Source organism: Thunnus thynnus, chromosome 14 (genome assembly GCF_963924715.1).
Source record: "Thunnus thynnus chromosome 14, fThuThy2.1, whole genome shotgun sequence".
NCBI classification, from domain to species: Eukaryota; Metazoa; Chordata; class Actinopteri; order Scombriformes; family Scombridae; genus Thunnus; species Thunnus thynnus.
In genome coordinates this window covers 28,797,992-28,819,796 of record NC_089530.1, presented here as the reverse complement: position 1 = coordinate 28,819,796, position 21,805 = coordinate 28,797,992, and the positions used below count along the sequence as shown (strand labels likewise).

Genomic DNA, 21,805 nt, shown 5'->3' with positions numbered 1-21,805 from the left:
GTGTGAAGATCGGGAACATCAGGGCGTTTCAGGGCACCAGAGAGCCTCGGTGGAAGGAGGTGTTTCAGTTTTTTCTCGGCTGCTCTATGAGCTGCCGAACTCCAGAAAGGTCAGGTGACATCAGTGGAAAGTTAAAGGCAAACTGTTACATTCTCTGCTCGACTTAAAGAGGGTTGTCCTCTCTGTGTTCTGTTTTGGAGCCGTCAGACATGTTTCTCATTCTCAGTGTCCAAAAGTGTCGGTGAGGGAGAGACTTTCTTTATGTCTCTCTATCAATCATGCAGCTGCATTGTGCTGAGGTGTTTATCCTTCTTTAACCCTGCAGACCTGCATTGTGCAGAAATCAGGTCAACCCCCGCCAGCACATACTGTGACACATATGCAGTATTATCTACTGTCTATTTATACACAGGCTGCCAGATACCTTTTTATCCTTATGTAAGACACATTAATATACACACACAGGCATTGTGCCAACTCAGACTCAGCTGCTCTTGAAATAGATTACAGTCTGTGATTGATAATGCAGCGAGAGCCACTCAGCTCAGGAGCCAGTCTGGGGTTGCTAGCAGCTAGCTGGAGAATCTGATCTGACCTGAACTAGAGGAGCTTCTTCTAAACCTTCTTCCTGTGTTAACACTCTCGCTCCCGTCTCAGATACAACTAACGTTCTCATGTCATTTCAAATTTTTAAAACGCTGTTTGCGCATGAAAACAATTTGCATCCACAATAGCGTCTCTAGGACATTTTAATAGAGACTTCTGCCTTCTTTAAACACTTGAACAACATAAAACAGTCAAATCTCTTCTTCTTCACCTTCTTATCGGTTGGCAAACAACAAATTGCGTCACAGCCAAGATGGAGTGTGAAGGAGTACAGCTGAAAAAAGCTCCAAATCACTGTTTTATGTTTGCAAAGTGACAAAATCAACATAAATACAAGTTAACGACGGCGGCTACAACGTGTGACTGACTGATAAAAACCTGCTCAACCTTCATTCAGTCTCCTGCTGCACTCTGTGATCACCTTTGCTGTGTTTTAATACAGATTAATTCACAATATACTTGTTCTCATTTACATATTTTTCTGTTTCCGTTGTCAGACAACGGATTTAATTTGGAAAAAATGATTTAAACTCATAAGGTCATTAACCAGCAGTCATTCTCACGATGCTGCACTGCAGATTAAATCATTATCTTATAATCGTAATGCTGTTTGGCAAAACAAGCATAAATTCAGGTTCATGACATCAGCTCTATTGTGTATTCGCCCATATTGACATTTAAAATGAGTGATCACAGAGAAGATTTGAGGCTACAGAAAGTCCTGCGTACAGCGTTTTAAGATTTCTACACTCAAAAACACCATCTTAGTCTGGCCAGAGGGCTGAAATGGAGAGAAAAACATGTTTACAAATTACATTTAGTCAATGTTGTATATATTTTGATATATATTTTTCTTGTTTCTTGTTGTTTTCCTTCATATAATGAGCATCACAGCCTCATGGAGCTGCTTTTCCTTCATCACATTTATGTGACAGTTTAACTGAAGTTACTGCTTATTTTGCAGCTCCTAAAATATGATCTACTGTTAATGAGACCAGTCACAACATGACGATACTCCCCAAATATTACGGTTGTGATCACGTTGTGTATATAATTTCTACATGACTCAATGCTTGTCCTGTCTTGAATCAGCAGAATGTGAACTGATGGAGTTTAAGAGTTGTCATGTGTTTCCTGTTTTTTGGTGTGTGTGCTTGGAAAATAGACTCGAAACATCCAAACAGCATCCAAACTGAGAGGTTTGGCTGGCAGATGCATCTTCTCCACACAGTACAACTAATGAGTTTATATCTCAATATTTGCATTGAAATATTACTTCAGAATAATAACATCTGTATTATTTCATATGTTGTCTTCTCATAAGTTGCCTCCAGCTTGCTTTTTGTATGTAAAGTCTGACTCATAGGAAGTTTCATAATGTCAGTCAGATGTTGAATTCTTTATGAAATGTTTGTATATTGAGTAGCTATAACTGTAGATATGAAATATTAATCTTCTTAGAGTCTTGTTGTGATCACGGCATGCTTTTTTAAAAATTTCTATCCACTTTCACTTCTGATAGTTGCAGTTTAGCACAGACATCATTCTCTCCTGCACAGACAATGTGTGTGTTGTGTGTGTTTTACAGTAAATAAGTAACCTGACTTGTTAAACTTATCACACGGGCGTTGATCAGAATGAAGCCAGAATGAGTAATGTGCTTCATGTCCCCACCTTTTGGATGAAGAAAGCAGGTTATGATGTAAGAGGCAGCAGCTGTGTGAAATGCACAATTTTCTTTTTCTTTTCTTTTTTTTTTTAACCAGCACGCTGCTGTTGTCAGGTGGGAAGTCACAGTTCAACAGAACAAACCCGTCAGTCATCATCAGTCATGAGATAAGACAGGTGATGAAATGAGGGGAAAACTCAGTCTTCACCAGGGTTCATAGAGAGTAGACCACCAGTTTAAAAGGTGAAAAGGGTTCAAATTTGATCACATGACTTTTGTTTTAATTTGTCTAGAAAGTAAAACAAACTGTAGCTTTAAAGTTGTTTGACGATGAGGAGTGATGCAGGAGGTTTTAAGTGGATTTCTGTTTCTGGTTTTCACTTGTTGTTCACCTTTTCAAATATTTATACAGCACTGAAGTACAACATCATCTCCATCTTACGGTCCTGGTCTTGACTCTTTGTCGAAATCTAGTTTGAAGACTTAAATAGTTTTAGTTTATATTGAGCCCTATTTGTTGTAAAGTTGTGTTTTATTAAACTGCACACAGGAAACTGAGGGTAAAGTAATGATACTCCATCATAGGAGAACTGTAAGGCTGCAACTACCTATTATTGTTCAATCAATCAATCATTCAGCGTATGAAATGTCAGACAATAGTGAAAAAAAAGCTGATCATTACTCCCTGAAGTCCAAGTAAACATATTCAGATGACTTGTTTTGTTTGACCAACAGTCACAAACACAAAGATATTTAGTTACTATCATGGAAAACTAGCAAATATTCACAATTGAAAAGCTGCTACCAGTGATTTTTTGGCATTTTTATTTTTAAAAAATGACTTGAACGATTATTCAATCATCAAAATTGTTGCCAATTAATTTTCTGTGAGTCGACTTATTGATTAATCAATTAATCATTTCAGCTCTAGAGTCCCAACATGTCCAGCGAAAAGTTAATAGAGACCAAACAACAAGCTTTTGGCCCATTGGAAGTTAACTTCAGCGATCCAACAGTGACCTCTGGTGGTGAAAGCTGAGCTGGTCGAGTGTCTGTTCAAAACCTCTGAAAGGCAAATTATATAACATGACTTCAGTATCACTTTATGTTTATTGATAACATTCAAACACACAATAACATGAATGATGTGCATTCATTGGATCAGGAACAGCAGAAAGTGTTGTACAGGTGCATTATTTCCTTTTCTGGACTGGAAGTTTTATTAATTTTGTAAAAATTCAAATTTATACATGTAAATATATGTTCAATCCTTTAAGACCTTATTATAAGTTACATGTTGTGTCTTAACACATTAACACATTGTCCTCATTAACATCTGGTAAATATAATGACTTTATTCTGGATTTACTACATTAAACTATAACTGTAGTTTATATTATATACACTATACACTGATCTTCAGAGTTTTGCAGTTGCTGTACAAAAAAAATCAACATACTGCACTGTTTTATACTTGCAGGAAATGATGCAATCAAAGTGTGACATCACACTGTCACCACCAGTTAAACCATGACAAGATGTCTTGAAAATTCACTACTTATCTTTTGTTTTCGAGGTGTTTCTGTAGCTGTCCAGCTGTGAGAAGCTCGTCCATGTTCATTATGCATTGCAATGCATTGTGGGAGAATAGTGTTCATCAACAGCACACTCAAAAATAAGCTGCTTTTTATTTTGCAGCTGTTTAAGTGATTTTTTCCAGTGTAAACACACTGTATACTCAAAACTTGCTTACAAGTCATGTGTATTGAACAGAGGGTTGATCTGTTGATCATGCAGAGATGGAGGCAGCAAACAAACAAACAAACAATTTCAGTGTTTTATCTATGTTATTTATTAATTAATTGGATGTACTTATCTGCTTATTTTTTTTTTTTTTTTTATAATTTTTACTATTATTTATTAACCTATTTTTTTTTAATTATTTTTATATATTTACTTACTTTTACTTTTATTACTATTTTTAATTCAGTTCATTTATATACTCTCTCTTCTTGAGTATCACACTGTTTTTCTGGTCACTAACACACTAACCTGTCGATGACTTAAAGGTCTGTGGGATGAGTACAAACATGTGTCACTGGATGTATTGTTTACTGAAACTGTGAATAAATAAAGAAATATTGGAGAAAAAAAAATAATTAATGTGTATTGTGGTTTTGGGACCTTTTGCAATAACAGACATCTTCCAGCAGAGTGCAGCAGATATCTGCTGGGCTCAGATTTAAAACTGTTGCAGCTGAAATGTAAACCAGAGACAAACATGATTTCATTGATGAAAACATTTCAATGGCCGAAGAGCAAAACCTCCTATCTGAAAAATGCACTTTTTTTTGAGCAAACTAAAAAAGCTTGTTGTTTTGTTGCAGAATGCTATTTGTTAAGGATACCCAATACATAATATATTATGTGTTAACAATACTGACTAGATATTAATGCCTCACAAAGTGCAGATAGGAGCTTTTGCACTTGGTGCAAGTTGGAAGAGATTCTACAAAAAAATGCTCTAAATTAAGTTAATAATCAAAATTAAATTAAAAATAAAATTAAGTTTGTTTTCAGGTAAAAAGATGGGCCAGTGTAGTAAATGTAATAGTTACTACATTGTAGTGTATTAGGGTCAGAATTCAGGTTGGTCTGGTGCTGATGCAAAAAGGAGGTGTTGTGCCTCAAGATGTTCCTATCAGCAAACCTGATGGGAGGTTTTCGGGCAGGAATATCTTGCAGACAGACTGAATATGAGCAAAACCTTCCTTGTTCTCATCATTCAAAGTGAAATCCGCCAATCGGAAAAATTCTGCAGATAGGAGCAACTTAAAAGCTGATGATGTGAAAGTTTAAGGTAAGTTCTCATGTTTTTTGCCAGATGTTCCTATGAGTTTCTTCACTTCACCTCAACACTGACTGACTAAACATTCAAACATCACATTGTACAAAACTGTGTTCCCACTGGAGTCAAGCTGAAAACAAGACTGTCCTCACCGGAAAAATGACAACAGGCATTAAAGAAGTAAAGGCAGGTGTGGTGTGATGTTGGATTTAGACACTAGAGACTGCTTTTCACGTACTGTTTCTTACCAAAAGTCAACGTTGGTTTCCTTTTACCATGATCTTGATCTGCTCATGCTGAACCAAACTCTAACCCTAGTGGTAAATAATTTTTGCAACAGTTTTGGTTCCAACAAATGATGTTGCTAAAGGTTGATCCTGAGAGATTTTGTCCTCAACAAAACGTTGTGGGTCAAAACCCTGTCTGCAGCTTTACTGTACATATTCAGTCTAAGGTTTCTGGAATGTTTCCTGTTCTTGCAACTCAGGATTAAGGATTAGCTACTATGAAGTTGAAGTCTTGAAGTTTCTTGAAGGATGAAACACAAAGGTTTGATCTGCAGCTCAGGGGAACCTTGAGTTTGTTTGGCGGCGTGTGTGTGTGAAGGTGTGTGAACACATTCGCTAAAGCGGAGAGAAAAAAAAATGAATATAGGAAAAAAAAATAAGCTGAAGAATAAAAGCAGAGCTGAACCGAGGCGGAGAGCTGCCAGACCCTCGCTGTGCCCAAGTCTTTACAGACAGACAGCCAGCGTCCAACATGGGGGGGGGGTCTTAGCGTCCAAATCTATGGAGGATCTGACCCATGCTGCTCCCTGCAGGGTGTATATATGTGTGTGTGTGTGTGTGTTGTACAAGGACAATAAGGCCACGTTGGAGATGTGAAGTGGGAAAGGTGATTATGATGTGGGTATCGGAGTCCTCGGTCTTATGTGACCTTCTTGGATTTTCTACGTCTAATAAAAGAGTTTTTACTCTGAAGTGGTCTCAGCTGCAGCATGAATACGATGTGGAGGGAGGAGAGTGTGTCAAACATGAAGCAAAGCCTGTGAGCTGGTCTCAAGAGTTACTACAATTAAACACGACACACTCTGCAACCAACAAGTCCCACAAATTACAGGACGAGAGACGTTATGGTGGTCACTCCCCAAATCTGTGCAGGTCAGAGTTCGGTTTTTTCTTGCCAGGAGTGATGGAGTCAGAACCTGACGGCCAGATATCAACTCTTAACATGTCTGGCATTTGTGTAATAGCCCAGTAAGTATTGATTTTGTGATTTTCTGGTCAGGGCATCTTGACATCTGGTTAAAACTGAACTGAATTTGGTTGAAATGTTGATGACATACAGCGACGTTCAAACTAGAGCTGCAACAATTAGTCGATTAATTGATGGACATAAAATGATTCAGCAGTTATTTTGATGATTGATTACATCATTTAAGTAATGTTTTAAGGAAAATGTCAAAATTGTGTCAGTTCAATCAATCAATCAATCTTTATTTATATAGCGCCATTTCACAACAGAAGTCATCTCAAGGCACTTTTCACATAGAGCAGGTCAAGACCGTAGTTGCAGCCTCTGAAGTGTGATGAATTGAAGCTTTTCTTTGTTATACATGATAATAAACTGAATGTCTTTGGATTTTGGACTGTTGGTCGGATAAAACAAGACATCTGAAGACGTCACCTTAGGCTCTATATATTTAATATAACTATATTTAATTGTCAGTTAACGCCTGCTTCAAATTCAAAAGTCATTTGTTTTATTACCAATGTAGATGTGATCAGAGCTCTAGTCTGGAGACTTGGACCAAAGTCAGATTTAAATCCTAAAATAAGGACATACTACTCTACATGGAAAGGATGTCTGTCTGTTTTTATTTATTTTTATTTGTCTCTATTCATCTGTTTCTTTTTAATACATTGTTTGTATTCTACTCTCTTTTTAATATAGTCGTATCTAGGAGTTGCAAAATTTACTCGTACTGGGAACGTGCAGTGATAATAAAGTCATTCTAGTCGATACCTGACCAGAAACTTGAACATACAAACTCAGTTTTGAGTAAAACCTTGGAGTTTTAACTTCTTGCCTTTTAAAAACGTTTTAATTCAGCTCTGCCTCTGTGAGCACTGAAACTGATGCTGCAGATCTAATGAACGAATGAATGAATAGATGGATGAATATATAGAGAACAGGAGGAAAGTTAAACCTCTCCAGGATCAATCTGTAGTTCTTTAGATTCGTGTGTGTGTGTGTCTCAGCAATTATACACACACACACACACACACACACACAGGGTCATACAACCCCTTTTAACAAATTGCGGGCTCCACTATACGTCCTGCCAACTTGCCATAGATCCCACCACACAAAAAAACACAAACACACATACCACCCTCTTGGGTCGCTGGCATGGTAACCACTGAACGGTGTCCAGGCTCTCCAAATTCCCGGTTCTTCCTTTGTTTTTATGTCCTTGGGATTTGTTTCCACCACAAAGTTAGATGTTCTATTTTTAAAGCAGCGCAGTCTGTTTCGCTGACAGGAATACTGAGTGGATTCACAGCAGGGAAAAGTGTCGCTGTGTCTCAGCAAAAAATAAAAAATAAAAAAATAAATAAAACACAAAGATGCTCCCAAACACTGAATGACCCTCCGATATACTGTTCCAGCCGGACTCAGCTCTTCTCAGATTAACATTTGAGAATGCCTCCATCTTTAGATGCTGTATCATACATACAGTAGTTTGTCAGTGGTTTGATCTGCTCTACTTAAATTAGCTCTACACAGTGTGTTGAGCGGATATGTACAAGAGCACATAGACGTTAGCCCCATGTGTATATACATACAAAAATATCTGTATTCAGATTTATACTGGTATAGTGTTTGGGTTGTCTGCACTGTGTCATTATCTGTGTTTAATAGTTTTCTGCTGTCATTTATGTGTACACGTTTAACTTACACTGTGTACAACATCTACAAAATAACATGTATAACATGTACCTAAATGATAAATCAATCAGATAACTTATCCGATTCAAGGCTTTGGGGATAGAGGAGAGTCCTATGCTGTACAGGTTGTAAAACCCTGTGATTTTGTGATTTGTATTTGAACCCCACCTCAAGTAGATCTAAACTGAGTCTTAAAGGACATATATTCTGTATATTTCCAGCTCTATATTTACATTCTGGGGCTCTACTGGAATATCTTTGCATGATTTACAGTTTAAAAACTCCTTATTTATCTTCTACTGGTCCTTTATGCAGCCCCTCAGTTCAGCCTCTGTCTGAAACAGGCCGTTTTAGCTCCTGTCTCTTTAAGGCCCCGCCTCCAGATGAGCCCACTCTGTTCTGATTGGTTAACTTCCTCTGGAGGCTACGTAAACAAACAGTAGTCAGATTTGACTTCTTTTTCTTGCTGAAGCTGAATCCGATTAGATATATGTGTGTGGACAATGTGTACAACACATGGAACAACCTTAGCAACCACCTTAGCAACCAAGACTACAGACCAGACATTCATTTGTGGGCATACAGAAACAATTTCATGTTATCATAAAGAGGAAGTCGAGGTAAACAGAGCGCCAGACGCTGAGGCTGAAACTTGGACTATTTTTAACATCCGACATTATAACAGTATATAAATAACAAAAAAGCATGATATGTCCTCTTTAAAACATTGGCAGTGGACGTAAAGAAAAGGAAAAAAGTAACTGAACACATTCTTGACTGACGACAGGGTTGCAAAATCTCGTACAACCACACTTTCAACACAAATATTGTTCAATCTCCACCAATTAGAGAAGAGGAACCTGAGGCCTGTGACATCTTTTCCCCGTCAGTCCTCATCTTAGTAGTACCGTCACTAGAGGGTGAAAACATCTCTTATGTCTCTGCAGTATTTTTACAAAATGAAACATCTTCAGTAAAGAGTTTAAAAGAAACACGTGCAGAGCTGGATGGTTTCTCACAAAGTTAAAGTTGTACATGTGACTGAATCCTTGTGTGTAACAAACCTTTCTAAACCTTGGAAGCTGCTGATCTTTTTCTGAGAATTCAAAGCACAACTTTACAGCAGCAAAATGCAGCCAATGATTTGTAGAAAAACTAAGGGAAGAGTAGTGCAGCCCTACAGTATAACTCATCCATTGTCTTTCCATTGCCTTCCTTTTCTCCTCAGTTTACTGTGTCAGTGTGAACAGATCAATGGCAAGAAAGATGAGAAAGGATGAATTAATATGAGACAGTCAGAGAGAGAGAGAGAGAGAGACAGGAAGTGATAAAAACAGAAGGAGAGGACACATCAGGTCACCGTGAACGACTGTTCCTCATCCATAATTTATAAACTTTATGAGAACAATGAACCATCGGAAATGTCGCTACGCCTGAAAGGTTTCTCTGAAGGGTCACCAGACTGAATCCACAGACAGGTAGATGAGTCTGGATGATGGACGGCTGGATGCAAGAAAGGAAAAATCCTCACAGAATACGATATGTGCTGTTGTCATGCAGAATTATTTGTGTTATATTTGTAAATGTATTTTGGTGCCTTATAAATACATGTGTGCTGGGTACTTGTATGTGCTTGACACAATAACTGACTAAATGGTGAGGTAAGGAGAATTGGAGCATTTATTTCTAGTCATTACTGACTTGTTATTACACTGACATAACACTGTTATTTTATTAAAGGAATGTCACCTTGATATAATTGGATTAAAGATATTATTAGCATGTTATTACTGAGCTGTTCAGCCCCTTTCCTAGTATCATATTAGAAAAACTAAAACTATATTTACAAGATATTCTCATTGTTAAAACCAAGATATTAAATGGGTAATTATACTACATGTTTATTCTAAGATATTAAATTATTATATCAGTGAGCATCTCAGAGATGAATGTGTATACATGGTAGGAGTGGAGGAAAAAAATGTTGATTTGAAGCACTTTTTTGTTTTTATTGAAGACTTCCACAAACACTGTTAAAATCTTCTTTACAAAATATATAAAAAAAAAATGCTGCACAGGTTTTAACTGCTGCGAATCACATCGAACAGAAACCAGATTGTTTTTATAAAAGAGTTACACAGAGATTATAGAAAATATTAGTTTCACATCACAAAAATAAGGATAAAAAAAAACCACACACTTCTATTTCCAAAAGTTACAGTTTAATCACTACTATCATCACTGACTGATTGTTGTCCATCAAAACATCATTTTTTTATTTGTTAGATAATTCCAAACATACATGATTTATACGGCTCAACTGTTTAGTTTCATCTGATTTTAACATTTCAAAATAAAACAAAACTACAGCAAACTTTCAGTGAAATAACACAAAAGCTAAACAGAGCTCAGTTATAACAGGACTCCTTCATTTCACTGTGCAGTTTCTGATGACTCGGAGGGACGTTTTTTAATGGATTGCAGCTTTCATTCGCTATTTATAGGTTTGATTTTAATGGTTTTTATATAATTCATTCCAATTTGTAACAATCATTCTGCTACAAAGCTGCAAATCAGATGCCAGGAGGCATTGTTATAAAAAAGGAGCCTCATAAAAAGCACCACAGTTTTTTGTTTAATGACCGAAGTAAAAAAGTTTCCATAATTTAAAAGCACAAAAGGAATTTCTCATAATGGTTTAATGATTCATATTTGTTGTTTTAAATAATCACAGCTCGGCATCAAAGACAAAAGATTTTTACAAATGCAATTAACAAAACTTCTTTTTTTTTTAGATTGTTTCCAGATTGTGAACTCGCGCCATCATCTCCTCAAACTGAGACTCGCATCTCCTTCGAAATTTCCCATCAGCCCTCAAAAAACTTGACAAAGAAGGAGCAGACGGAGTTCCATCCCTCGCTGCAGTAATTCTGCACCGGATCCATGTCATTCAACACTCCTTCCTCCTCAAACCCAGTCCTCTCCTCCCTCTTCTTCTTCTCCTCTTCGTCCTCCTCCTCCTTCTTCTTCATCCTCTCTGCCTTCCCTCCCTCTGAGCTCTTACCAGTCGGCGGTCCTCTCTTCTTCCCTCCTTCCTTCCCTCCCTTCCTCTCCTCCTCTCCGCTGCGTTGGGCGAGCTTCATGTGGGCCTCGGTGGGCGACTTCTTGCAAGTTTTAGCCTTCAGGACTTTCTCTCCTTCGCAGGCGTTCTGCCTCTTCTTCAGCTTTCCCACCAGCTGCTTCCAGTACTGACTGGACTTCAACCCGTAGGCCTGGCAGAGGTCCGGCTTGCCAGCGTAGCGACACCAGTACCTGGAGGAGGAAGAAGAAGAAGAATAGAGACAGAAAAAGGAGAAATACTCAGTTAAAAATAAATGGAAATGCAACAAGTTTGAAGTCAGGAATGAAATAAATGTTCCAATTGTCTGAAATACACTTCTTCCCATGGTAGAAAACTTCAGAACACAACAGTTTTGAGATCATGAACAGCTCAATTAACATAACTGATGTTAGCAATGAAGGATTTAGTCATTTTTTATGAAGGAAACCACTGTAATGAATCTTTTTTTAAGTGACTTGCATAAAACCACTCAGAACTTTGTGACAGATGACTTTAAAAGTGCATCTCTTGACAACCACAAATGTGTTTCCACTATTCTGAGTTCAGTCATTTTAACATCATCACTGGTTGATGGGGGTCAACATGTCAGAATACGTCTCCACCCCAGCATTGATGAACAGCACAACTACATATTCTGCACATTTCCAGCTCTATATTTATATTCTGGGGCTCTACTGGAATGTCTTTGCATGATTTCCAGTTTAAAACTCCTTATTTATCTTATACTGGTGCTTTATGCAGCCCCTCAGTTCAGCCTCTGTCTGAAACAGGCTGTTTTAGCTCCTGTCTCTTTAAAGGAAAATTCCAGTTTATTTGAACCTGATGTATTTCTGCAGTTGTGACTCTATGTGTCCTGATAACTTCACTCTCTGCAGCTCCATTATTGAGATTCCAGAGATTCAGATTGAGATCCGGGTGAATGAGGCCTTACGTATAATGGCAACCTCCATCAGCCTCCTACTGCTTTAGAAATAGACATGTTTTTTACATGAATCGCTTTGTTTCTGAGTCTGAATGAAAGTGACTGAATCAACTGAAAGAAAAGAGCGAGGCCAGCTGGACCAAACGTTCAGCTCCACACGGTAAGAAAAATGTGATTACAACATGTAAATGTGTGAGGAATTACAGTATGTAAGTCCGTCATCCAGCGGTAGTCCATGAAAACTGCACAGTGTGGATCTTGTCATTTTATCCTTGGAACTTGGAAACTAGCAAACATGTATCATTTTATTAGTTACTACTTTTCTAGCATGAATAGACGCTGAGTTATCCACAGCCTCACACATAAACAAACCAACCTGCAAGTTTCCCCAGATGTAGTTCCCTACACAGTTAGCCATAATGCTGCTACAGGCAGCTAGTTCCTGTGTTTACCTTTGTTCGGAGGTGGAGGTTGGAGGTTGCCCTGATAACTGTTGGTGTATACGAGTTCTTGTTCGCAGGACACATACAGTCACAACTACCACATTTATGGGAAATACATCAGGTTCAAATGAACCAGAATTTTCCTTTAAGGCCCCCCTCTCAATGAGCCTACTCTGTTCTGATTGGTCAACTTCAGGAATCTGACATCATCATGAGGAGGAAGTAGAGGTGAGTTGAAGCCCTGGATTTTGACTTGCAGAAAGCATTTTTACATACGTTCACCTCAAGTTTTGGAACTTTGACCATGTTTAACATCCAACATTAACAGGATATAAACAACAGAATAAAAAGCACAATATGTCTCCTTTAAGATCTGATATATGTGTCACCATTATGAGCAGGCACAGATAGAGTATTGCATTTATACTTCAGTAACTCCTGTAAAAGTCTACTTTATTTACTACTTTAGTGAACTGTATGAGGTTAAACAGGGAACAAGCCTAACAACTAAAATAATAATCAATACACATATTTGCATTTCAAATTAATTTTGCACAGGCAATGTGGAGAAAAGGATGAGCAAATGTGGCAAAAACAAACTTTAAACTAAACTAGGAGAGTGAGGTATAATGGATTAAAAAGTAAAACTGGCAGTTGTTTTAATTACCTCTGCTTGAAGGCACAAACTCACTCAGATGTTTTCAGTTAGTGTGGCTGATTAGACGGCTGCTTAAATTGATGTCATGTTGATTACATGAGGTCACCAAACAAAATGTACCAATTAGAATAATTAAAGTGTTGTCCCGCCCTAACATATGCAACAATGTTAACAAGCGAGACAGAGAGATGTTAATCAAGCTCAGTCTATAAGCAAAACACCCACACAGTCCAGGAGGTCTAATCAGGTTGATTGAATGAAAAAACCTGTGTGGGTGGACCGTGACTGTATAAGTGTGTAAAAATCAAACATGTTTAATCACATGCTATATGATTTTATCCTCCTGCAAAGAGGTATCAGACTCAGTCCAATGTGGTTGAATCAGTTGTTCAGCTTTCAGCTAAAAAAAACTCAACTATCAGCAGGATGATGCTGCCGTTTCATGATTTGACAACGTTATGGTTAAAGCAAGAGGCTGGTGATTTTCTATTTTTTCTTCTTGTCAACAAATCTCATGTTTGGATCCAAACTGATCTACTAACGAATATTGTGTGTGTATCCAAAGCCTGATATATCTTATTCCTCTGTACTGTAGACCTCTGTTGTTGTCCAAAAACTATTAAAAACACGTCAGTGAGCCGCACCACTGCACTGGGTGACATGGTCCTTCATCATGAAGAGTTTGGTCACGTTAGTCTGAAAATGTATATTTGTTTCTTTTAATCATGACAGCAATGTTTTCCTAACTTTAAGAAAGTAGTTATTGTAACCCAAACCATGATCTTTGTCTCTAAACCTAACCAAACCGTTTTTGTGCCTGAACTTAAACAACCCCTAAAAGATTAGGGCTGGCAATTTTCTATATTTTTCTTTTTGTCAACAAGAGCCAAACAAACATGTTCGTTCATGAAGAGTTTGGTCACGTTAGTTTGAGTAGAAACGGCTTCAAAGACTAATAACAGCAATCATGTTTCCAGACTCAGGTGAGTAGTTCTGTGTAAGGCAGACGCTACTGAGCATGTGCAGAAATGTGGTTCTGTTTACAGCTTCACTAGCTTGTTGCGCTGCAGATCACAACCTCTTGACTTTGTACTGAACTTCTTTGAGAAATTTATAATGTAGTACAAAGTCAAGAGGTTGTGATCTGCAGCACAACAAGCTAGCAAAGCTTTAAACAGAACCGCATTTTCACACATGCTCAGTGGCATCTGCTGTACACAGAACTACTCTCCGGAGACTGAAAATGTGGTTATTAGTCTTTGAAGCCGTTTCTAAACAAACTAACGTGACCAAACTCTTCATGATGAAGGAACATCTTTGTTTGGCTCTTGTTGACAAAAAGAAAAATATAGAAAATTGCCAGTCTAATCTTTCAAGGATTTTTTAGGTTCAGGCACAAAAACAACTTGGTTAGGTTTAGAGACAAAGATCATGGTTTGGGTTAAAATGACTACTTTGTTAAAGTTAGGGAAACATTGCGGTCATGGTTAAAAGAAACAAATATTGACTGTCAATAGAAAACAGGGAAACAACAAACTGCGCTGAGTTTGTGGTTTTAGAATAAGGTCCTTTGCTCTCAGCTAACAAGTCATAATTCCTATGGCCACTAGAGGGCCTTGTCACTTGAACGTAAACTCATGTCGGTTTTGGGGCGCTTTCTGAAACAACTAATGCTTGCATATGAAAGGAGGTCCTTATGAGCGGTCAGGTTGAGACATTACCTCTGCTGCTCTCCCAGTGTTTCAGTGCTGCAGTTCACCAGCAGGCTCACCAGGCCTTCACCAGATGTCTGCCAGATGCAGCGATGTCCCTCCTTCGTGGTCAGCTCTCCGGAGCCCGGCACAGAGCGATTTCTGGGTCTCTTGGCCGGTTGAGGCGATGGCGGAGGCTGGCGGGGTTTGTCGGGTTTCCCCTGACCAGGTTGACGTTTGGCTTCAGTGAGGACAGGGAGGCAGAGGAGGAGGAGGAGGAGGAAACTGCATGGCAGGACACTCATGGTGGCTGTGGAGGGACATTTGATCACAGAAAAAGAGAAAGTCTGAGGCAGTTTTTTGAGATTTGCTTTGAAAGCTGTCATTTTAGCCACTTTCAGCTCCTAGTTTTGTTTTTTTGGGACATTTACTGTCAGGCTTAGTGCTTTCCAGAAACAGCAAACAAGCTCTGGTTAATCCATTGAACCCCTCCTGCTCAGACCCAAACAACAGACAGACAAAGTTAGTAACATATGTTTCTCAAGGGGCGGAGACCAAACCCGAGCTAAACCGAGAGTAAATGTTGGACTTACATTCATCATGTGGACACAACCACGACTCAGATGGAAAGATTATGTTGCTCTGTGTCTGCTGGATATGTAAATAGGCAGCTATCTGTCATCTGTCTGATTCTTTTGGAGACTTATATTGATCAAACATGGCTAAATGCAGCTTTAAATGAATATACATATAAATATATTTTGCTTAACTTTGATGTATATTTCTAGGGAAGCTCTCTTTAAAAACAGATTATTTTAGGACAGCTGTAATCTAACCCACTGATTATTGTGATCGTAGGCTGTAATCATACTGCAGTTTAATTACCTCATGCAGTAAAAATAACTTAATAAAGGCTTTTTTATGTAAGTGCAATTTTTAAACCCAGTCTCACAGCAGTTTGTGAAATAGTCACAAAATTTAATCTATAGATTTGTGTACATGGACACAAATTTTTTTCATGATACTCAGTACAACTTTCAAACTGATGTACTGACTGGTGGTTCCTACAGTCGCCAAAAGTAGAATGGGAGTCAGAGCCTTCAACTATCAGGCTCCTCTCTTGTGGAACCATCTTCCAGATTTGGTCCGAGGGGGGCATACACCCTCTCTACGTTTAAAAGTAGGCTTAAAACTTTCCTTTTTGATAAAGCTTATAGTTAGGGCCGACCAGACTCGCCTTGGACCAGCCCTTAGTTATGCTGCTATAGGCCTAGACTGCATCATCCGCAGGAAACCCCATAAACCATGCTGACGTGCTGACGTCTTCCTTCTGTCCTTCTCCAGCTGTTGCTGTTTGTTGCTGCTAGTCATGTATCTATTGTTGTTGTTGCTGTTCTGCTTCTCTGTGCCCCCACCCCCCCACCCTCTTCTCTCTCTCTCAACCCAACCGGTCAGGGCAGATGGCTGCCTACCTAGAGCCTGGTTCTGCTTGAAATTTCTTCCCGTTAAAGGGGAGTTTGTCCTTACAGCTGTCACCAAGTGCTTGCTCATGGGGGAATTGTTGGGTCTCTGTAAATAGAGTACAGTCTAGACCTGCTCCATGTGAAAAGTGCCCTGAGATGACTTTTGTTGTGATTTGGCGCTATATAAATAAAATTGAATTGAAACTGAATTTAATGTATTTCAGTTGGAAGTGTGTGTCATGACTACATCAACACACATACAACATACCAGGGTTTGTTTTTTTTTCCAGTTGAGACTCGGGAGCACAGAAGCTGTATTGTTTTTCCTCATTTATTATTCTTTTTTTTTTTTTTTTTAACTATAACCGCTACATTACTCAGCATTTAATCACAAGATTTTATCCTTGTTTTTATTTCTTTGGTTTCATTTTATCAGTAGTCTACAGTCATTGCATTAAACCTCCAGTGTTACATAATTTAATTATTTATGCACATTTAATTTTTGCTCTTTTACCCTCATATATTTCATTCACTTCATTTCTGTATCCATCAGACAGTCCATATTTCCTTTCAAGTTTCAATAAACAAACAAAAAGCTCCATTTTGCATCTTCAAAGTGCTCTCTGAAACTATTGCTGAAAAATGTTCCTAATATTTTTCCCCCCTCATGTTAATGACGTGGACAAAATATTAGGAACACTTCAATATAATGCACTCCAGTACACCAGCACCACCCACTACCACCTCAATAATAAACATAAAGTAGAATTATCACCTTTCTGACAATGCCAACAAAAACTGAAAATGTAAAAGTTTCGTAAATGTAGAATTTATGTCAGAGTTGTTTTTGCATTGCAAACTGTCTGTGACGAGTAAACTGAACTTAATAAATAAAATCAGTGGAGCGCCCTTTTAATGGAACAGAAAACACTATTCCTTCTCCTTTATCTAGTTATTCTTACCCAAACTTAACAGGGGGTCGAAGAAAAATGTGAGTCTGACAGCTGTTTAAATCAGTTCTCCAAAAGAGATCTTGAATAAGAGCCATAACGAAACTTCAATAATCTCTACAAGGCAACTGGGTCGATGCAGCATCAAATGCTACTAGAAATTAGCATCATGATATATCAACGCTAATTCAGCATTACGAATTTTTCAAATAAATGTACGACTGGAGAAATGTAGCAGCCTTCCTTCCTTCATCCCTGAGGACCAGAGTGTCAACGAGTGACGTGACACTTGGATGTTCAATGAAAAAAAAAAGAAAAAGAACAATGGACACAGAGTGGGGGTGTGAGACTCTGTCAGGAGCTTATTGAAGATCAGCCAAGCGTCAGAAACACTCCCCCAAGAAGAGTCCAGACCGGACATGTAGCTATCAAACAACGAGGGAGGGAGGGAGGGAGGAGAGCATTAAAGCTAAATGAACAGTTAGTCATTTATTTCCACATTTATTTCTCTTTTGGTAATTAGAGTTATGCAGTGGAAAAAGTATGGAGACAAATGGAACAGGCAGTAGTGCATAATACGAATAAAAAGGAAAAACAGCCAAAGATGGAGCTTTTTTTTTTCATTCAAATAAATATTTGGAACAGAAAACATGAAATTATTGTTTTTTAAATTTAAAAACATAAAACAAAGCTATTTTAATCTTGAATTAACAACATTTAAAGTCAAATATGCATAAAGATGCTGCCAATAAAACCTCAGTTTCCTGCTCTGCAGTGTCTCACCAACAATAATACTCACAGCGATATATCTATAATAACCAATATCACCCAATAATATCATAATTATTTTAAAAAAAGGAATTATTACATGCATATTCTTTGTTTATTAGAATTTTATTGAGACTTAATGAAAACTAAATTAATAAATAAACTGACATGGGTCAATTTTCTCTTAGTTTGCCTGTGATCTGTTTTTAACATCTGTTGTTGTGTGTTTAATTAACTTCATTTGCAATTTATATAAATAATTCAAGTCTGAATTAACGAGAGAACAGAAACATTAATATCCTGTGTGTGTTACTGTGCCGCCGGATAACAGGTTGCTTCCTTTTACCGCCATACAGTTAATGATGTGATACAGTGAAGACAACAAAACAGCTTCCATAATTAATCCAATTAATAATGTTTATGTATTTGTGTTGTAATTAAGTGGAAAATTAAATTAAAAGTATGCCGTGATCCAGCGTCGTGGTGATTTTATCTCAGTCGACGCCAAAGTGCTCTCTGAACAAACAGGCACTTTAGTACAATCATTGTTTTTGTTTTTATATTTTTATATTTTATACCTTTTAGAGACATTAAAACCAAACAAACACATTAACTGATTTTTCTGCTTATTGTCCTAAACTCACTAAACTGATAATATCACATTTTAAGCTTTTGTCAGTTCAGGTTTGTTAGTGGTTGAGTTCCCGCTATAATCAGTGCATTATGTGAAAAAAATGTTTGTATTACATTATTGTGTAAACTGCCAGTGCCGCCAAGAATACTCAATTCTGATTGGCTGACGGGCATACTTTATATAAGAGACAATACGTGATGAGTTGTATGTTCCTCGATTTTAACAGATGAAACGGAACGTAAAACAAAAACAAACTACTATATGTAATCAAAGTAAAAAATTATTATTATGATAATTATAGGAAGTTACTAGGCAACAAAAGCTGATAGCAGGAAACATTTATTCAGAATTTCAAAATGTTTTCCAGTTTTTTTTTAGATCAGGTTTCGTCAAACATTTCACCTAATATCTGCTCTCAGATCATGAACACACTCCACCTAAAACAATGATAAATGTCCAGTTACACTGTCTGTTATAAATAATGAATAGACGTTCGTTCTCGCCAGTCACAACTGTGTTTAGATATGTATCTGAAAGATATTGACAAAAAGGAGGAATTTGATTGATCACACGTTGCGGAGATAGTCTATTTTGGCGTGAGTCAATATGACAAATAACACACTTCACAGAAGGAAACAATAAGCGTGTACGCTGCGCTTTATCCTTCTATAACTACACTGCCTATCATGCATTATGTGAGTCGCACTGACATCAACATTATTTTGAGTCACAGTCTATTTTTCTGACTCTCTACATGTATTTCTGCGTCGTATCTTCATTTTATATGTTTTGTTGAGTGTGAATTGTGCATTAATTTTCATTTTTTGTAAAATACAAACAATTTTGCATTAAAATTAGCCTGAAACGAACCAATAAGTTAACAAAGATGCCCTTAAATTGGTTTTTGAGTCGGATATTCACATCACTTCCCTTCCTGCTGGTGCCAGGTGAAGGACAGTGTTAATGTAAAGCAGGCATGATATGAAAAAAAAAAAATCTGTTACCTCAATAAAGTTTCTTTGCATTTCGGGTTAATTATCTTGCTTGGAAGTTGTTTTTCATACAGAACAACAACTGACAAACAACAGAAAGCAGCATCTTCTAAAAGAGGAAGTAGAGAATATTTAAACTTTATCACCATCAACGTCAACTGTATATATAATATTATCCCTCTTTTCCTCTCAAATATTTGAATTTTAAGGTTTTTTAGTTTTGTTCTCTATCTAGTTTCTGTTCATCCAGAAAAATAAAAATATAAAACTGTCAGATTAAGCGGATCTGTTTTGGCAGTTTAAGTCACATTTAACTGCAGTATTTTACCAGCATTTTCTGGGAGATGAAAAACAAAGACGCACCAAAACAAAAATAATCCCCCTTCCAAGCAACTCCCCCCCTCCTCCAACTACTCCTCCAAATCCATCCCTCATCAATAAGTCATGACCAAAAACAATTCTTGCATCTTTGTCTGTAACGCTGCAATATTTGATATTTGACAGTTTTAGTTTAGAAGCAGAAATGCAGAGTAGTTAAGCGTTGGATGTTTGTTGTTTAGTTGTTTAGTGTGAGCAGAGGCCTGCTGTTCTTACCATGTGACGCTCCGCGGCTCTGAGTCGCTGTGAGAATGAGAAAGAGGGGAGAAGACGGGGATAAAGGAGGAGGAGGAGGAGGAGGAGGAAGGAGGAGGAAGGAGGGGGTTCAGGGAATAAGGAGGACTATACGCAGAAATGCCCACCCAAAACCAAGGACCCCTCCCACATTCAACCCCCCTGACACAACCCTGTATGAGTGTGTGTGTGTGTGTGTGTGTGTGCGTGAACAGGACAATGGACACACTTGCCAAGGTTTCTCGCTCTGTGCGACACTGACAACACCTCGAGGGTTTGGATGCTTCAGGCTCGATCAACAAAACACCTCTTTGTTTCATCACTTATGTTCTTTTCCTTCAGTTTTTAATGTGGCGTTCGGTGATCAATGTGTTTATTTAACAGACGGGATCCATGAACAAACCGCACACTCCGTCAAAGTTGGCTTTAAGCAAATTTTCAGGCCAAAAAAAGTGAGAAAAAATAAGAAAATTGCTAGTTTAGCATCCCTTCCAGATATGTATAAAGACATAAAAACACTTTTTTCCACAAAACTAGTTAAAAACATCTTAAAAATCAACCACAATTGTCTTCAAAAGTAGTTGTGATGTCATAAGATCCTGCTCGTACATACCTTCTAGTGTCAAACTCATTTGACACACTAGTTTAAAACATCCTCACTCTGCCTCATTGTTCCCAGATCTTCTTTAATCCCACATGGAAATGACAAAGTTTCGACTGTTGAAGATCTGGGAACAATACAGCAGTGTGCAGGTACTTTTTTCGTCCTTTTGTGCAGATTATTGCAACCTGAACTGCCAGAAGTTATGTCCATATACAGCTTAATTGTTTTCCCCGATTACGGTGCGTTAGCAAATGTAATCACTGCCTGGATTATGTTCACAAGCAACATTTTAACGAATAAATGAAGCGTTACGTTCATAAATCACTCTGCAGTCGGAGTGAGGAGGTCGGTGTGGACGGGGGAACATACAAGATACAGGACTCTGACAGTATTGTATTAAAAGTACTCAAATAGTGCTGTATTAAACAGAGACGATGAGTACTGCCAGAGTCTGAACACAATCATAAAAAGTTTAATAACGCTGTAGTTTCTACTAGCAGATACTTTACTATAAGATCAGAAAACAACAACTAGGCATGTTGTAACTGAACATTTCACTCATATGTTCAGCATCAACATTTTTGCAACTTGCCAAACACGTTAATTAACATTTTCTCATTATGTTGACAGAAAAATTAAATTCAGCAGCATTGTGTTTCTAGCAAAACATGTTGGCTGTTACAATTTAGTTTGAGTGTAATTTCTAGAAGACAGTGTTGATTATTGTTACCCAACAGGACGAGTGTCTACTGATGATTGCGGGACTTTAAATATACTATATTTCATCAGTTAAAATATACAAGGTCATAATCTGCTTCATAAAGTAACAAAAACTAACTTTACGTGTCATGAACTTTAATGACTATACAGTG

At 37.8% G+C, this 21,805-nt stretch overlaps 1 protein-coding gene across 1 annotated transcript; it reads right to left on the bottom strand.

Annotated features, from left to right (window-relative positions):
* Nucleotides 1-10,275: 10,275 nt before the first annotated feature.
* Nucleotides 10,276-20,502, bottom strand: fgfbp3 (fibroblast growth factor binding protein 3). Its single transcript, XM_067610831.1, has 3 exons — nt 20,312-20,502; nt 14,941-15,220; nt 10,276-11,387 (listed from the first exon to the last, which is right to left on the bottom strand). Exons 2-3 carry the CDS (start codon nt 15,213-15,215, stop codon nt 10,943-10,945), a joined length of 720 nt encoding a protein of 239 aa, XP_067466932.1. The 5' UTR covers nt 15,216-15,220; nt 20,312-20,502; the 3' UTR covers nt 10,276-10,942.
* Between the last annotated feature and the right edge of the window lie 1,303 nt (nt 20,503-21,805).

Bases quoted from the DNA above. Each gene is read 5' to 3' on its own strand.
- fgfbp3 (XM_067610831.1), bottom strand. From the start codon at position 15,215: ATGAGTGTCCTGCCATGCAGTTTCCTCCTCCTCCTCCTCCTCTGCCTC. The intron at 11,388-14,940 runs GTAATGTCTCAA...TTCCTCCTCCAG, and splicing joins ACACTGGGAGAGCAGCAGAG to GTACTGGTGTCGCTACGCTG.